This window comes from Ambystoma mexicanum, chromosome 7p (genome assembly GCF_040938575.1).
Source record: "Ambystoma mexicanum isolate Mex_15411 chromosome 7p, UKY_AmexF1_1, whole genome shotgun sequence".
Lineage (NCBI taxonomy): Eukaryota > Metazoa > Chordata > Amphibia > Caudata > Ambystomatidae > Ambystoma > Ambystoma mexicanum.
This window is the reverse complement of record NC_090939.1, coordinates 901384854-901401027: the sequence shown is the minus strand read 5'-3', so window position 1 is coordinate 901401027 and position 16174 is coordinate 901384854. Positions and strand designations below refer to the sequence as shown.

The window sequence follows — 16174 nt, the reverse complement described above, 5'->3', positions numbered from 1 at the left end:
AAAGGGGAGAACAAAACAGCGATCTAACTTGGCCCAGTGACATTGAGAAGTGCAAGTGCATGGGAGAGGGGGAGGGGAAAAGTACATGGAAGGGGGAAGAAGTGGAAAGCGTGAAGCAGAGGAGAAACAGATAAATAACAATAAATAAATAATAAAGGCAACAAACAGTGGTAGTGCAGCCAGCAATTTGCAAGTGCTAGGTTTAAGGCAGCAGACAGGGTAGGTCTGATAAGTGCAGGAAGAAAAAGGGGGGGCTGTATGGGTACAGATAAAGACCCCAGTGCAAGGGCTGGCCCGGAGGCAGTGCGGGAGGGTGGCAGGGTGAGCAGGTACCTAGTCCCGAAGGACAGAGGGTGGCCAGGTGCACAGTGCCAAGAGAGAACAGATCAGCAGAAGAGAGGGGGAGCACAGGCAGAAGAAAAGAGGAAGGTCTTGAGATGCTTCCGGACCCGGAGATGGTTCTCCTCAAGTTTTAGAGTGGCAGGGAGGCTGTTCCAGAGGGAGGCCCCAGCCGAAGACAGAGATCTACCCCCAGCTTGTATCTTTGAAAAACGACTGACCCTGAGGGATTTGGAGGTAGAGGAGCGAAGAGCTCGAGAGGGGAGGTATTTGCGGAGGGATAGCTGAAGGTATTTTGGACCCAGGCCCCAGAAAGCCTTTTGGACAATGCAGAGGGTTTTGAATTTAATCCTTGCATCCACTGGGAGCCAGTGGAGAGATTTCAGTGTTGGAGAGATACGATCCCAGGGCTTGAGGGCAAGGACAAGTCTTGCAGTCCTGTTCTGGATTAGTTGCAGAGGGCGGAGAGTAGAGGCAGGTAGATTTAGAAATAGGCTGTTACAATAGTCCAAGCTAGACAGAACCATAGCTTGGGATACCATGAGCCTCTGGGGGAAGAAGAGGAAAGGCAGAGTACCTCTGAGGAGGTGCAGTCAGAAATTTGACTTTTTAGAGACCTCAGAGTTGTGGGCGGAGAAGGAAAGGGTGGAGTCAAAGATGACCCCGAGGTTCTTAGCCTCGCAGGTGGTGGTAGGAGGAGGGCCAAGGGAGGCCGGCCAGAGAGTGAGGGTAAAGGATGGTGAAGGTGTGCCAATGAGGAGGATCTCTGTCTTGCTGGCATTCAGACAAAAATCATTGGCGGCACACCAATCTTGAATGGCAGATAGGCAATCAGAGATGAGAGAGGGAGAGGAGGTGGCAGAGGGCAGCCTGAAAATGAGTTGAGTGTCGTCAGCGTAGCACTGGAAATTTGAGCAGAAAGTGGCAATGCAGTGGACGAGAGTTGCCAGGTATTGGATGAAAAGCCACGGTGAGAGGTTAGACCCCTGGGGAACACCACAGGTATAGAGGAAGATAGATGAAAGGAAGGACCCAAGTTGGACCTGGGAGGGTCGATCTGAGAGGAAAGAGGTCAGCCAGTCCAGAGCCTGATCAGTGATACCCAGGTTTTCACGGAGACGGTTGAGCAGGATGGTATGGTTGACCGTGTCGAAGGCAGAAGAGAGATCAAGGAGGATGAGGACAGAGAGAATGTTGAGTCAAGGTTGGAGAGCAGATCTTCACGGATGTTCAGCAGAGCAGTTTCCGTGCTTCTGGCAGCTCTGAAGTCAGACTGGTGGTCATGGAGACAGCCAACAGAATTGGAATGAAGGTTGAGCTGAGAGATGGCCAATTTTTCCAGGAGTTTGACAAGAAAGGGAGTAATGAAAATTGGGTGATAGTTAGCTGGACAAGAAGGATCAGCTCTCTGTTTCTTGAGAAGAGGATGCACAAAGGAGTGCTTCAGAGGGGAGGGGCAGGATACTGAGGCAAAGGAGTGGTTGCAAAAATCAGCAAGGGCCGGAGCAAGGGTGTCAATGAGGTCCTTGATGGTTTTAGAGGGACAGGGATGAACCTGTTTTGACAAGGCTTTCATAGATCGGACTTGTGTAGTGACCTCATCAGGGGTGAAAAGAGGAAAGGACGAGAAGGATGGTGGGAGGGTGGCTAAAGGAGGGTCAGCAAGCACAGATGGAGAGGGGAGAGGAGTGGTGTGGGTGGAAAGGGTGGACAGGATGTCGTGGGTTTTTTAAATGAAGTGAGAGGCAAGGGCATTGCAAAGAGCCTGGGAGGCAACAGGAGGGGTAGAGACTGCAGCAGGGTTGGGCAGCTTCTTGCAGATTTTAAAGAGTTCGGCCGAGTTGTTAGATGCCGCAGAGACACAAGCTTTAGTGTGGACTCTCTTCTTGGTGAGGACAGAGAGTCGGTATTGGCTTTGTAGCAGGCGACAGGCCAGTTTGTCAGAGGATGAACAGGAACTCTTTGGCTATATTTCTCCCCAAATATTCCTTAAGATGTTCATTCTCCTTTCAGTTAGTGCGTACATTTCGGCTACATGGTATAGGAGCCTGCGCTTCTAAATCTATCTTGCAGTCATGAGGCTCTGAATATTCTCAAAACTTCCAGTAATCATCTCATTTACAATTTCGTTCCTCATGCAATTTTAGCACAAATAAATCTTAATTAAATTCCACTACCCTCTTTTCCCAGTCTATTTTGGGATTATGTAGAGTTATCCAGAGTATCCCCAAAATAACCATTCTGGGGCATCAATCAACTCAAAGGATATCTCCTTTCAATGTCCATCCCAAACCTGCATGTCTAAGGTTACTGTTTTGTGAGTAATTATCCCTGAAGTGAGTTGTGACCCATCCACTGCTCAAACCTATTTGATGCACTTCTTGAGGATGTGAGGAATATTCAAGGTTTTTACTGCCCCAATCCATAACGTTCCCTATAGCCCATGAATCTATCACCACTGGTCCACACCCCTTCACATTCCCCTTAAGCCACAAGGATATGTTTACTGTAATGTGTAGTACAGCTGTCTGCAATGTGTTGGTGACCTGTTGAGTTCTAAGCATTGAGGACATACTCTGCTTGGGTGTAACTGGGCAGTTCCCTAGAAAATGACCAGATTTCCCACAATAGAGATATAGATTGTTTTGGTGATGTCTATCTTTTTCTTCTATAGATAGAGGACCTTTTGGTCTTCCCTGGGGTTCAGAAACTTTGGGCATAAATTCCCTGTGCACCATCTCATTCTTAGATCTTTCCCCAGACACCAAGGCCCTAGTGCTTCCCGTTCCCACCTGTGCTCAGTCCTGCGTTCCTCTAAACAAAAATCCATTTGCATCACCAAAACCATAAGAGCTTGACAAGATGTAGGCCTATCTACAAGCACTGACAGGGTGTCTTTCAGCTCCTCATGTAACCCTGTATAAAAGAGTGATGCCCTTTTTTCTTCTTGTCAACCACTTAACAAAACTAAAGAGTTGAACTGAGTTATATACATCACCTGTTTAAGTTCCAGAAGCTCTCTAACACTTGTGAAATCTGTTGTCAATCAAACATCTTTTTGAATTCTAACTTAAACTGCCCAATTTCCTTAAGTACTAGACTTCCTTGAGCTACCAACAAAACTGACCATGCAGCTGCCTCTCCAGTTAAATAAGACAGCAGGAATGCAATCTTAGAAACATCAGTAGGAAATGCCTCTGGCCTACACAGAAATTTGAGTTTGCATTGCGTCATAAAAACCTGAACCTTTTTGGATCACAATCAAAGCTAATAGAACTGGCACCCCATGCGAAGGAGGTATGATTGATATCCTCCTTTTCATTTCTGAACTCCCGGCTAAATCATCCCTAACCAATTCCGGGGGTTCCTCCCTTCACCCCTTTGGAAATTGAATTCCCTGTACCTGTAACTCATTTACCTGCAAGGTCAAAGCCTCCATTTTTGCAGAGTCAAAACTGTGTTATACCTTTGAGGAGCACGCAACTCCTTCCTTATTTCCTTAAACATTTCCCCTACAGAATCTTTTTTCCTCATAATTCCACTGTCTTTTTTTTAGCTATCCCAAATTATTAACAACCCTTTTTTTGTACTAGTCTCATGGCCACTGGTGCCTCGCCCCTCCGCCTGACATGTTTGCACAGGCAGGATTTAGTTGGTGCCCTTCCTGCGAGGGACCCTTTACCAGGTCGGACCCGCAAGCTCATGCGCTCTGCCTCCACTGCCTGGAAGAAGACCACGGTCGGGACGGCTGCTCAGCTTGCAAAGCCCTTACTCCCGATCCCTTAAAAATCAGCTTACCAGGTGGAGGGAGCTGTTCTCCAGGTCTCACCTGGAGCACATAAAGGAGTATGTGCGCAGGAAGACAAAGACAAAGGTGAGTGTTCTCTTTAATAAAGCACCCCACAAGAGTGATTCCTTTCCCAGGAAATGGCCATCCGGGAGGGGCCAGGAAGGCCCTGTCCCCAGCTCGGGTACCGAGGCTCATCGAGCTACCGGCCTCGCCGTCAAGAGGTCCTCTGATCGTATCGGTTCCATTGCTGAGGGGCCTGTTGGCTCTGTCACCGGGAAATCTCCTGAGGGGCTTTGCCCTAGTATGAGGCCCACGTCCGAGGGGGCACATGCACGCAACAGCACTATTGGCCCTCAGGTGCACAGCCTACCATGCAGGAGCCTGAGATGCGGAAAAGGCATGAACCTGTCTGGAACAGTATGCAGGGGGGAGGCTACGCCTAATACGACACCTGGCGGGTCGGGCAGGGCAAAATTGCCGTGCAGCAATACTGCACGTGAACCTGCGTGCCAGTTGGAAGGGCGAGGCACAGAGCCCACTTCTATGGGGCAATGGTCGCCCATGGTCACCCCTCAGGTCTCCTAGTGCACGGCATACACGCTTGTGGGACAGGGATGCTGCACAGAGCCCTACTATGCACACAGTGGACAAGGTGCGACAAGGGCGCCTCCATCCATGCCGACCATGCCCACGTCACAGGAGTGTGCATCCCCAGCCTTTGAGGACAGATTCTCCAACAAATTCCTCAGGCTTATGAGAGCCCCGCAGATGGGCACCATTCTCAGGGGCATCATAAAGGACATGCTTCCACAGGCTCCAGTGCCGCCTCAGGCCCCAGTGCAGTGGCAGCAAGCCACCCCTATGGGTGCGGTAGAGTCTCCTCCTGCATTGTTACAGGTACCTACGCATCCTAGCATAGTGGCGCTGCCAGCTACAACGCCCTCCCCCTACTCCAGGACATCCGACTGCACTGCCTCTGGACCCGGCCTCTTCAGGCGCTCCAGACCAGACGGACACAGAGGAGGAGGACCCAGACACCTCATCATCGTCCAGGGCCTTCCATGACAGGCTGCCAGGACTGGCAGAGTATCTAGGAATTTCACAGCCTCCAAAGGAACAGCCTGAGGGGCCAGGAGGTATTAGCAGATGCCCTCATAGTAAAATCAGCCTACAGGTCAGGCATCCCCTTTCAGTAGGATGTTAAAGCCCTAGCAAAAAAAGGTTGGACAAAGCCTCACTCAACAGAACCCACCAAAGGAGACTGGAGGCAAAGAACAGGCAGGCTGAGGGGGATTCCCTGCTCATGTCAGTGCATCTGCAGCCACATTCATCAGTGATAGCAGCAGCATCCATGTGTGCAAAGCCCCAGACCCCCACCTCGGCCTTGTTGGGCAAGGAGGAAAAGGTGCTAGAAGCATATGGGAAAAATATTTTTTCACATGCCGCTCTCCACCTGCGACAGGCAAATGCAGACACCATGTTAGCCGCCACAAAGCAGAGACTATGGAGGGGGATATAGGACTTCCTACCAGACATCCATGTGCACAAACATGCCTCATTTCAAGGCAGGGCTGGCAGAGGCCAAAATAGTGGTGCAAGATCTTCTGAAATCCACTGTCGGACATATTGACATGGCTGGCAGACCACTCTACGTAGCTACATATATGAGAAGTACAGCATGGCTTAGAGCCAAAAAGTTCAACAAGGATGTACAAGACCGTATCCTGAACCTGCTGTGTGAGGAGATCTCTTCCACTCATTCACAGACGAGGAACTAGACAAAAAGATAAATAGTTCTGAAGCAGCCAAATCACTGGCATCAGGCAGAGCCAAACCAAGCCAGACAGGGGAAGGACCTTTAGCGGGTTCACAGGCTTCCAGGATAAGAAGACAAGCCAATCAGACCGGTCCCCCAGCCATCACAAGTTCAAACATCAGCGCACTTCACACAAGGGCTTCTTTCAGTCCCCCTCTCAAGCACCAGCCTCAGACCCAAAGAAGCAATGACGGTCCCATCAAGGTGCACAGTTCTCCAGATGGGGGGCAAGCTTGCTCTCCACACTCAGTCCTGGTGGACTCTCTTTTGGGATCCCTGCATCCTTTCTGTGGTTTTGCACAGGTTTCGTCTCCCGGTCCCTACAGAACCTCCTTTGTCTCTTCCCCTCCCTCAAATCGGGACCCCAACACTCTGAGCAGAGATCCACTCATTGGTAGCAAGTGCGGCAGCGGAGAATGTTCCCCCCTCTCAACGAGGATCGAGGTTCTACTCACAGATTATCATTGTACAGAAAAAGAACCATGCTGGCCTGCGAGTGGGTTTTGATCTGTCCTTCCTGAACCTATCCCTACCCCTCCAAAAATTCAAGATGGTTACTCCAGCTTTGATAGCGGAGTCTCTGTGTGGGGGAGACTGGACGTGCTCCTTCGACTTGAAGGGTGCATATTTACATGCAGGGTCATCTTAAGCACTTTTGGGGCCCGGGGCAAGGACCTCTTTGGGGCCCTACTCCACCGAACCAAATGAATGAATGAAGGGACCCAGAATGTCTGTTCACGCACCCTCTCGTCACCTTCACAGCCCAAAGCTTGATATGCTGCTTCGCAGAAATGAAAATGAGCCGTAGTGAATGCACAAACTATGTATACCACAGTGAACACAGAAAGAAAGCATTACAGGATGAATTGATTAGAGCAGAATGTATTTGCCAACATGAGAGGCAATAGGTTTAGACCCTCAGTAGTATGCCATAAAATATCCTAAAGTGTAATATTTAAGTTTGATGAACAAAGGAAACTGACTTCTTTAGCTCAGGCAGCCTTGTGGGGCCCCCCTACAAGGTGGGGGCCTGGGGCAAGTGCCCCTTTTGCCCTCCCATAAAGACGTCTCTGCTTACATGTCCCTATATGGCAGCCCCACCAATCGTTTCTGAGGTTCAGAGTGATGGGGTTACATTTTCAGTACAAGGTATTGCCGTTCAGGCTAAACGCAGCCCCACGGGTGTTCACAAGGTTGATGAATGCAGTAGCGGCCTTGCTCGGATTGGAAGGCCACTATCCATATCTATATCTCGATGACTGGTTGGTCAGAGAGGAATCGCCCAATGGGGTTCGGCAATCGGCCTCGAGGCTTATGGAGACCCTACACAATCTGGGGTTTTCCATCAACCACAAGAAATCTCAACTGCAGCCCACACAAACCTTGGTCTTCCTCGGGTTGATGTGGGATACCAAACAACAGAGGATTTTTCCCACAGACGAGAAGGTAGCAGCCATCAAAGCGGCTACAGGCCATTTCCTAAGCAGATCGACAACATCGGCCTGGTGGTACCAACACCTTCTGGGGATTTTGCCATCATGTATCCTGGCGATTCCCTACACCAGACTCAGGATGAGGCAGGCACAGCTACACCTTATGGCCTCATGGAACCAAATGACAGGCTGCCCGGATGCCGCAGTCTCCATCCCAGCGGACCTCATACCAGTTCTGTTATGGTAGAGACACAATTCCAACCTCAGGGGGAGCAGAACTTTCAGTCAACCACCACCGGACTCTACTATCACTACGGATTCCTTTATGGAGCGATGGGGAGCCATCCTACACGTGCACAGTGTGCATGGCACATGGACGGGGGAGGAACAGAAAAATCACATCAACTTCCTCGAACTGAAGGCCATCCATCTGGCCCTCCGGGCTATCCTGCCTTTAATAGGCGGTCAGGCGATCTGCCTACAAAATGACAGCTCCCCGTGCATTTTCTACATCAACAAGCAGGGGTCAGCCAGATCGCCCCGCCTGTGTAGGCTCACCATAGAGATATTGGAGCGGGCCACGGCACACCGCATATGGCTGTCAGCGATAGATCTGACGGGGAAGTCCAACCTGAAGGCGGACAGGCTCAGCTAACTCAGGATGAACAACTACGAGTGGCAGCTGGAGGAACAAGTCCTAGCGGACATCTTAAGGAGATGTGGTCGACCCCACATAGACCTCTTTGCCACAGAGCAGAACTGGAGATGTCAGCAGTACGCATCCTGGCATAGTCAGGGGCAAGGCTCCCTCTGGATTGGCTTACACCTCCCTTGGAGCAGGATGCAGGCATATGTATTTCCCCCAATGCCACTCATTCACAAAGTTCTCAGCAAAGTCAGAGTCCTCCAACATGAGCCTGATTCTAATTGCCACGAGGTGGCCGGCGCAGCCCTGGTTCTCAGACCTCATACAGCCGGTGGTGCAAAGTCCAGTGAACCTACCGATTCACGATTGAAGGCTCTTCTGACAGCTAGGAGGGGCGGTGGTTCACCCTGCTCCCGAGAAGCTAGCCCTAGCGGCCTGGTTCCTAAGTAAGTAACAATGCAACATCTCTGTCTGTCACAAGACAACCTGGAAATAATTCAGAAAGCTAGAAGCGAATCCACCTGAAGACAATACAAAAGCAAATGGACCAGATTTTACCTCTGGGCAAAGGGCAAAGGGATAGATCATCTGGCCTCCCTGCTAGATCAGGTACTATCTTTCTCAGCACACTTGGCGCATTCATGGGTGCAGGTGGAGACATGCTGGACCTGCCTGGTCTCCATAGGCGCTTACAGAAATTCTGACCATGAGTTATTCTCTTCCTCCAACCCGGTAGTCAAAAGACGTCTGACGGGGCTGACAAGGCTAAATCCTCCTATCAGAAGACTGAATCTGGTGTGGGACCTCAATGTGGTGCTTGAGGCACTGGCGCATAGGCCCTTTGAGCCCATGGCACTGGTAGACATAAAGCTGATCACGATCAAAACAGCCCTGCTTGTGGGTCTTACATCAGCTAAGAGAGTGAGCAAAATTCAGGCCCTGATGGCCAGAGAACCGTATACCATGTTTCATAGAGACAAGGTGGTGCTTCGCAACCCATCCAGCATTTCTTCCAAAGGTGGTCTTCTCATTGCACTTGAATGAAGAAGTCAGTTGCCAAAAAAAATTCCTAACCCAAAGGACAAAACAGAGAGAGTGGTGCACTTTCTGGACGTTAGAAGAGCCCTGCAATTCTATCTAGACAGGATCAAAGGGTTTTGCAAGACAGAGGCATTAATCAGCACCTTCGGCAGCTCTAAGCCAGGGAACCAAGCCTCTAAGGCCTCCATAGCCAGGTGAAAGACATTCAGGAGGATTATAAATCTCAGTAGAAGGAAGTTCCACAAAACCTGCATGCGCATGCAGTTAGGGCCAAAGCAACGGCAGTCGCCTTCCAAAGGCATGTGCCATGGCAAACCATTAGCAGAGCAGCTATGTAAGCCACTCCATCGGCCTTCTACAAGCATTATTGTCTGGATGGCAGGGCAAAATTGGATGCAGCATTCGGGCAAGCTGTCCTGAGGAATCTGTTTTCTTAGGATCCAAAGCATTGCACCTTCCTTGGGTATCATTCAGTGGTAATCGCCCATCCAGTATGGAGGAAAGGGGACGTGACATAGGAGTAATTATACGTTTCTCACCGTAGTGACTACGGTACTCCTAGTCCATAGTTCCCTTTCCGGTATACATCCCTCCATCCTTCCCCCATTGATAAGATACGTAGTTTAGCAGGTTAATCTGGCTGATGGGTCAAAGGGGACTTTGGTGTGGTGTTGGAGGGTGGAGTCAAGGGAGCACGTGCTCCCGGGGCCACGCCCTGCATGTATACATTTAAAAGGGTATAGACATTGTTCTTGTAAAAATAGTTCTGTTTCCGTCCCTAGCATGGGAAGCCCATACAGTATGGAGGAAAGGAGACTATGGACTAGGAGTACGTTAGTCACTATGGTGAGTAATTTATAATATTTACACTTCTTGCCAACTACAGGCAGTCTGTATAATGCTGCAACACTTCCAGCTAGAACAGAGAAGAATCTCTCCTGCCATGTGCACTCGCTGCTGTCATCTCCCTCACGAGGTTGATTAGTCGCCTTTGCTTCTCTACCAATGCTGCTCTGCTTCAGAGCATGCATGCTGGATCTCTACTAATGCTTGCTTTGTTAGTGCGAGCACACTAGAATTTGATAAGTTTGCTCTTCGGAAAACATGCAATATTTATTCATAATTACTATAACATCACTGATCAACTTAACTTGTCTCGGTTCAAAAGGAAAGAGTTCTAGGTGCTTTTCACTGCTCTTACAATGTCACCGGCACATAAACAACTCGCTACGCTCCCACTGAATATTTTGGACTGATTTTGTTCTTAAACTCGCTTCCACACGACGACTCCTGGTAAGACCTCTTCTGATGGCTTATATTCCTCCTAATATATCTCAATTCGTTGAGCTCACATACACAGGTCTTGTAGGCTTAAAAAGTTCAGATGAAAGGGAGTTAAGAATGTTGCCAACGTTCCAAGCTGCTAGAGTCCCACAACAGCTCTGGCAAGAGCTGCATCTCCTGAATTAAGGTTTAAGGAAAGAAAAAGAGAAAATAAATACACCAGCCCAACTTCCATCCCTCCTAACCCATAGTAATATATCCCTGTAGCTTAACACTCTCTCCACACCACCAATCACCTGATTGTCCCAGAGGATAGCTCAGTGGCAACGTGCCTGACTTGGAAACAAGACGACACGAAGCAACACAGATTCGATCCCCGGGTCCGTGCTTAGAAACCTCTGGCTGTTTAAGTGCGTTATAAATACACAACCAAAAATTCCTGTAACAATGCCTCAGTACCTGCGGGCTGTGTGAGTGCTTTAAAAATGTGAAAAAATGAAAAAAATAAAATGTCTGTGTGCCAAATTGTTATGACCTGAGAGTCTCTGTCCTCCCAATTCCTCAAATAAGAACCAGTCACAAAATATAAAAGGTCTGCATTCTGAAGCGGTATATTATAAAGATCTTTTCGGCGACTATTACGGGTAGAAGTTACATTGATGCAATTATGGGTTTCCTCTTCTTCCCGGCACAACAAGAGAGAAGTGGGATTCAGAGTGGGCAACAAGTTAAAATTATAGTTGCAAAATACGCTTATATTTTGTGAGTCGGGAAGCAGACAAATGTGTTTTTGTTTTCAATAGTAGGTATGTTACTGCATGGGGCACTGCTACAGTGAGGAGTGAAACTAGAGCCAAGTTTTCTGAAGACTTTTACCCTAGCACAGCCAGCTGGGTACAGTGCTGTGCTGTTAAAGGCTGTTGTGTTATTCTTGTCACTGTGTTCCTGTGTCAGTACTGCTTGGACATGCCTATAATTTTCATTTTAAACAAATTGAAAAGCTTCTTGTAGTTTAGAAGTCTAAGGGCTGGAGCATTGGTGACTACTGTGAGAAACTTGAGGGTATTGTCACTCTACTCCTCTTGGATCCTCTACACAGGTGGCCAGGGAAAGGCCATCGCTTTTGAATCCTGATCCTGGGGGTGGACAAGTGAGGGAGGATCACCTGGGTAGAGGGTACTTGAAGATTGGGAGTGGGGTACCTTTAGGCGAGACATGGTATTCCCCTTCTCCTAGTGAAAACCAGTTTAAATCTCCCCTGACCTTTATGGATTACTGTAGAACAGTTCCCCTTTTGTCCCCTCTTGGAGTACCTGACAGTACTGCGAGGAGCAAGAAACAACTGAGATTAATGAACACTCTACACTCTCCCACTCTGGTTCTGAGATGAGGACAAAGCAACTGTGCATGGGCGTAATTTTAGGGGGGGGACAGGGGTGTTTGTCCCCCCCAACTTTCATGGCACACTATTTTGTCCTCATTCATTTGGCTGGGGCACCTTTTCTTCAGATGTCATGTCCCCCCCAACATTTTCTGCAAAGTTGCTCCACTGCAACTGAGAGTAATGAACACCATTTACTCTCCCCACTTTGTTACTGGGATGAAGAAAATGACTAAAGAGGCACACCAGTATACTGAACAGACATGTCCCACTAATAGGTTCAGGCAAAGTCAGGGAATTGAAACTAAGTATGCCTGCCTGCAACCTATTAGAGTTTCAGTAGAGTTTTAAAAAAGCAGTAACAGAAAGGAAGGCAAGCGAGTTGGGAGAGCAGCTGAGACGCCAGAGTTGCCTAGGACCAGTTGATGGCAAATTAGACTCTGAGGTGCCGAGAGTCTGCAGAGTGATGTAGCGAGAGGAAGTGTGGCGAGGGAGCCGTGTCTCCAGGGAGAAGTGCAGAGAAAGGAGTCTGGAGGCGTGTCGATCCCTTATGAAGTAATTACGAAGAAATGCTTGTTCCCCGGGGCTGAAAAGGGAGCCCAGGAGTGTTTAAGGGGCCACTGGTGAGGCCCTGACCTTGGAGAAAAAAGACGTTTCAACAGAATCCAGCTGAAAGCCAAGAATACAAACAGTGAGTTTCGATAATGGGAAACCTGGTACGCGAAAGGGGCAAGTGAATACAATATAGCACAATAATTGCATGTGAGGAAATACACGTTTACAATCCCTGAACAATGCTAAAGAATGAATAATGATGAGCAAAATTCCCAAGAAAGATTGATAAAGAATGAATAATGATGAGCAAAATTCCCAAGAAAGATTGTTAAGAAATAAGGAAACTGCTAATACTGAATATCAAAATTAATGAAAATAAGTAAATGACTAATGTTGAATACCGAACTAAATGAAACAGCAAAACTGCTAACCTTGAATACTGAATTGTTTATTGAAAATGGAACTATACAAACAGAACTCAAGATTCCTGGTTCCGTGACCTGTAATGGGTGGATCGTGTGATCCAACAACTGCGCTAAGTCCAGAAAACTTCTATATGTTGAATAATGAACTGCTAGAGGAGAATTCAAGGTTCCTGGTTGTGTGAGCTGTAGTGGGTAGACCATGTGGTCTAACAACTGACCAAGCCCAGAAAACCCCTATCTGCGAACAAGGAAACCTGCTATTGTGTCAAAAGGAAAACTACAATGTCGCACCTAGGAACACTTATATACAGGCACGTTATAAATGACATATCATATCATATCATTATTGGTGCATATGATACTTTGGGAAGGGAACCCTGAGCTTTGAAGAATAGTTGAAACTCAAGTTAAAGATAAAGCTTCAAGATACTTTTTTTGTAACATCTTTTGATATTCAACTTTGGGAAGGGAATCCTGAGACCTGCTGCCATGGAACTATATTGAATTTGGGGAAGGGCATCCTGATATTTACAAAGGTGTGGAACCTTATGACTTTAAACCCAAAAGAAGGTAACTTAAATATTGTGCTGAACTTTTAGAAATTTGAGGAAAAGATCCTGAAAAGTAGGCCTGAGCTGGAAATAACTTGTGCAACACTATTTAGTTTATGGTTGGCATCCCTACACTTTGTTTCGTCCTAGGGCAAGCATAGTTTTTGGACACAGACAGACTTTTCAGTTGAACTTTTTTGTTACATATTGAATCTTTTGTCTGTGTGTCCTTCCATGATGCCAATATCACTGTACCTAAACAAATGCATTGTCCACTTCTGGGGACCATGCAAGTGGTTTGAGAGTGTTGTTGCGGGCCATTACCTGTCAAGGCTTTACCAAACTAACATATCCTCATAACCAATGTCGGCAATATCCACTTGCACCTAGAAAATATCTAATTTGTGTAACTGTTGTGGAATTAGGTCAATTCAACATAGTTTCTTCCCAGAAGTAAGGAAGGCTATGCACACCTGGAGACATCGTGACCCAAAGAGCGTACCCTAGATTTAAATGACTGTAAGACTTTATACCCTTTTTCAGCAAATTTAGTGAGGATTAACAGTGTGTCTTGCTTGTACGCCTCATATAAATGGGATTAAATGAAGAGGTCAACAACAAACTGTACCATTACTGATTCACTTGAAATGTAATAATGTAACGCTTACCTGATTCTCTGTGACCTTGCAAGAACATCATAGAGCCACCGCCACCACTTGCAGGATTCCCCCAGAGCCTGTTTAACAGCTCTGTGGGAATCCTAGCATCTAGGATTGGGATTGCCTTGAAACTCCTTCTACGTTCTAGCATGTGTGACGTGCCTCTGAATGTAGTGGTATGCTGCAGGGAAATACAAACAGAAGGCTAAGTACCTTTCCCTGTGTAACCCCCTCCAAATCTCCCTTAGGCTTTCCAACAGTACTTTAGGTAGAAGTGAAGGTCGTAATGAAGCTCCTTTTGCCAGTTTCATCACTGCTCCAACAGTGAAGACCTGTTCATGCTGGCTTCCAGGAAGAGCATCAGGTCCAATGTGTTTTCCAGTGTTGATACCACTTGTGGTACCAATGTTAATGTACATGTGGAAGATACCCTCTTAGCTTTAGAAGATAACTCGTTGTCTCTTTTTTGCAGGTACGCAAGACGCAATACGCAGAGGCAGGTGACCAGTGGACAACAGATGCTGTTGCAGGTAATTAGTCTAACCATAAGAGGGTACCGGTGTGTCACAGAAGGTAAGTATGTTCCTGAGTCCCGATGGAGATATGATCCGGATCCACATAGTGAGTAGGGTGTCCAAGTACAGATACATAAAGCAATGTCCAGTCCTAATCCCAATGGTGAGTACAGTTCACCATGGTAAGTAATCTCAGGACTGTGAGGGTGGCAGGAATAGATCTAGCTTTGCAGCGATGTTAACACTGAGCACATGTGGGAGATCGGGAGGTGCTTATATAGCCCAGAATCTAAAATGGCCACTGAGGCGTTGAGATCTCACCTGAAGATGTAACCTCCCTCCGGCAATGTTCTGCCTTACTACATGTGCAGATTTGCACTCTGGGATGCCCTCTTCCAATCGCTCATCAAACGGGTTCAGGTGGTCAGTGCCCCATGTGCCTCTGTGTATGTGTGTATCCTGCATGTTGGGATGTCCTTTTGGTGTCATGTCCTTTGTTTGGAAGTGTCTTTTGGGTGACTATTGTCATGCTGAGAACCTGGTGTCTGCAGAAGCTGCTGAACCCCCGACAATCCACCCAAAATGTGGCACTCTGAGCTGATATATATATAACTGCTCAGTTTACCTCACTTTCAGGGGAAAGGGGGAAGGGACAAAGAACCAAACACCAGGCTGGAAGCTATCAACTCGCTGGTTCTTCACCTGTAGTTAAAACATAAACATGCAATACACCTCATTACTCAATGGGTTACTATACTAACCTTAAACTCTATAAACTTTACCAAAATAGTCAAAAAACCATAGCTGGTACTTCTCTTCAGTATGCCCAGAGAAGTGATAAGCAGACAAGACTTCCTTTGGACCAGAATCTTATAGATCATTCAGCCTTCTCAGTAGGTCCATGAATGTAATTTTTAACTTTGTAGTTAGTCTGCTCAACCCTAAGATTCTTGAACAAGGTCTAAAGTTCTTCAAATAAGTTTAAGGAAGTTCTTTTAAGTTCTTGTATTTGTTTTTATATTTTCTTTGTAGAGTGTCTTTTACTCAGGAACGAATTTTAAACTTACGATGAAATCTTCACGTGGAAAGCCAGCACATGCGCTAAAATCCAAACCGCGGGTATAAACACACGCGCTTTTCTCCAAGTCGCGGGAAATACGCACATGCGCTGAAAATCCAAATCGCGGGTAAAACGCACACACGCTAAAGTCCAAGACGCGATAAAAACTCACTCGCACTAAAGTCCAACCCACGAAAAAATACGCATACGCGCAAAAACCAAATCGCAGGAAAAAGCACACGCGCTTTTATTTTATCACGTACAAAAAACCCTTGCGTATATGAACAGTAAACGCGAGTCCAAAGTTCATGCTCGCGCTTCACTCTCATGCGCAGAGACACACGCGCGGGCTCAAAGTAACGGGAAAAAACTCACGCGCTAGTTTGAAATGACACGTAGAGATGAAAACAAACGTACGCGCTTCAATTCTTTAGATACAGATTTGCGAATTCAATCCCTTTAAATTAATATAACCTTTTTACAAAGTTCATCAAAAATGGAAAGTCACTTATCTTGTGATTGAGACTTGAAAACTTCTTTTCTCAGAAAATTGGAAATTTCTAACTCCTGTCCTGTGTCTCCACCAAACTCCATACACGACTCCTGTTATACTTTCAGATATTCCGCTCAACTGCTTGAAACTTGTCACCCTTGAACAAGTTAAGCAGGAGCTGCAAGG

At 47.2% G+C, this 16174-nt stretch overlaps 1 protein-coding gene across 1 annotated transcript in view; it reads left to right on the top strand.

Annotated features, from left to right (window-relative positions):
- Nucleotides 1-16174, top strand: part of LOC138526013 (uncharacterized) — an 805753-nt gene that overhangs the window by 722244 nt on the left and 67335 nt on the right. The window contains exon 39 of the mRNA XM_069636306.1: nucleotides 14393-14450. Within this exon, the coding sequence (XP_069492407.1) occupies nucleotides 14393-14450 (58 nt within the window). The remainder of the gene's footprint in view (nucleotides 1-14392; nucleotides 14451-16174) is intronic.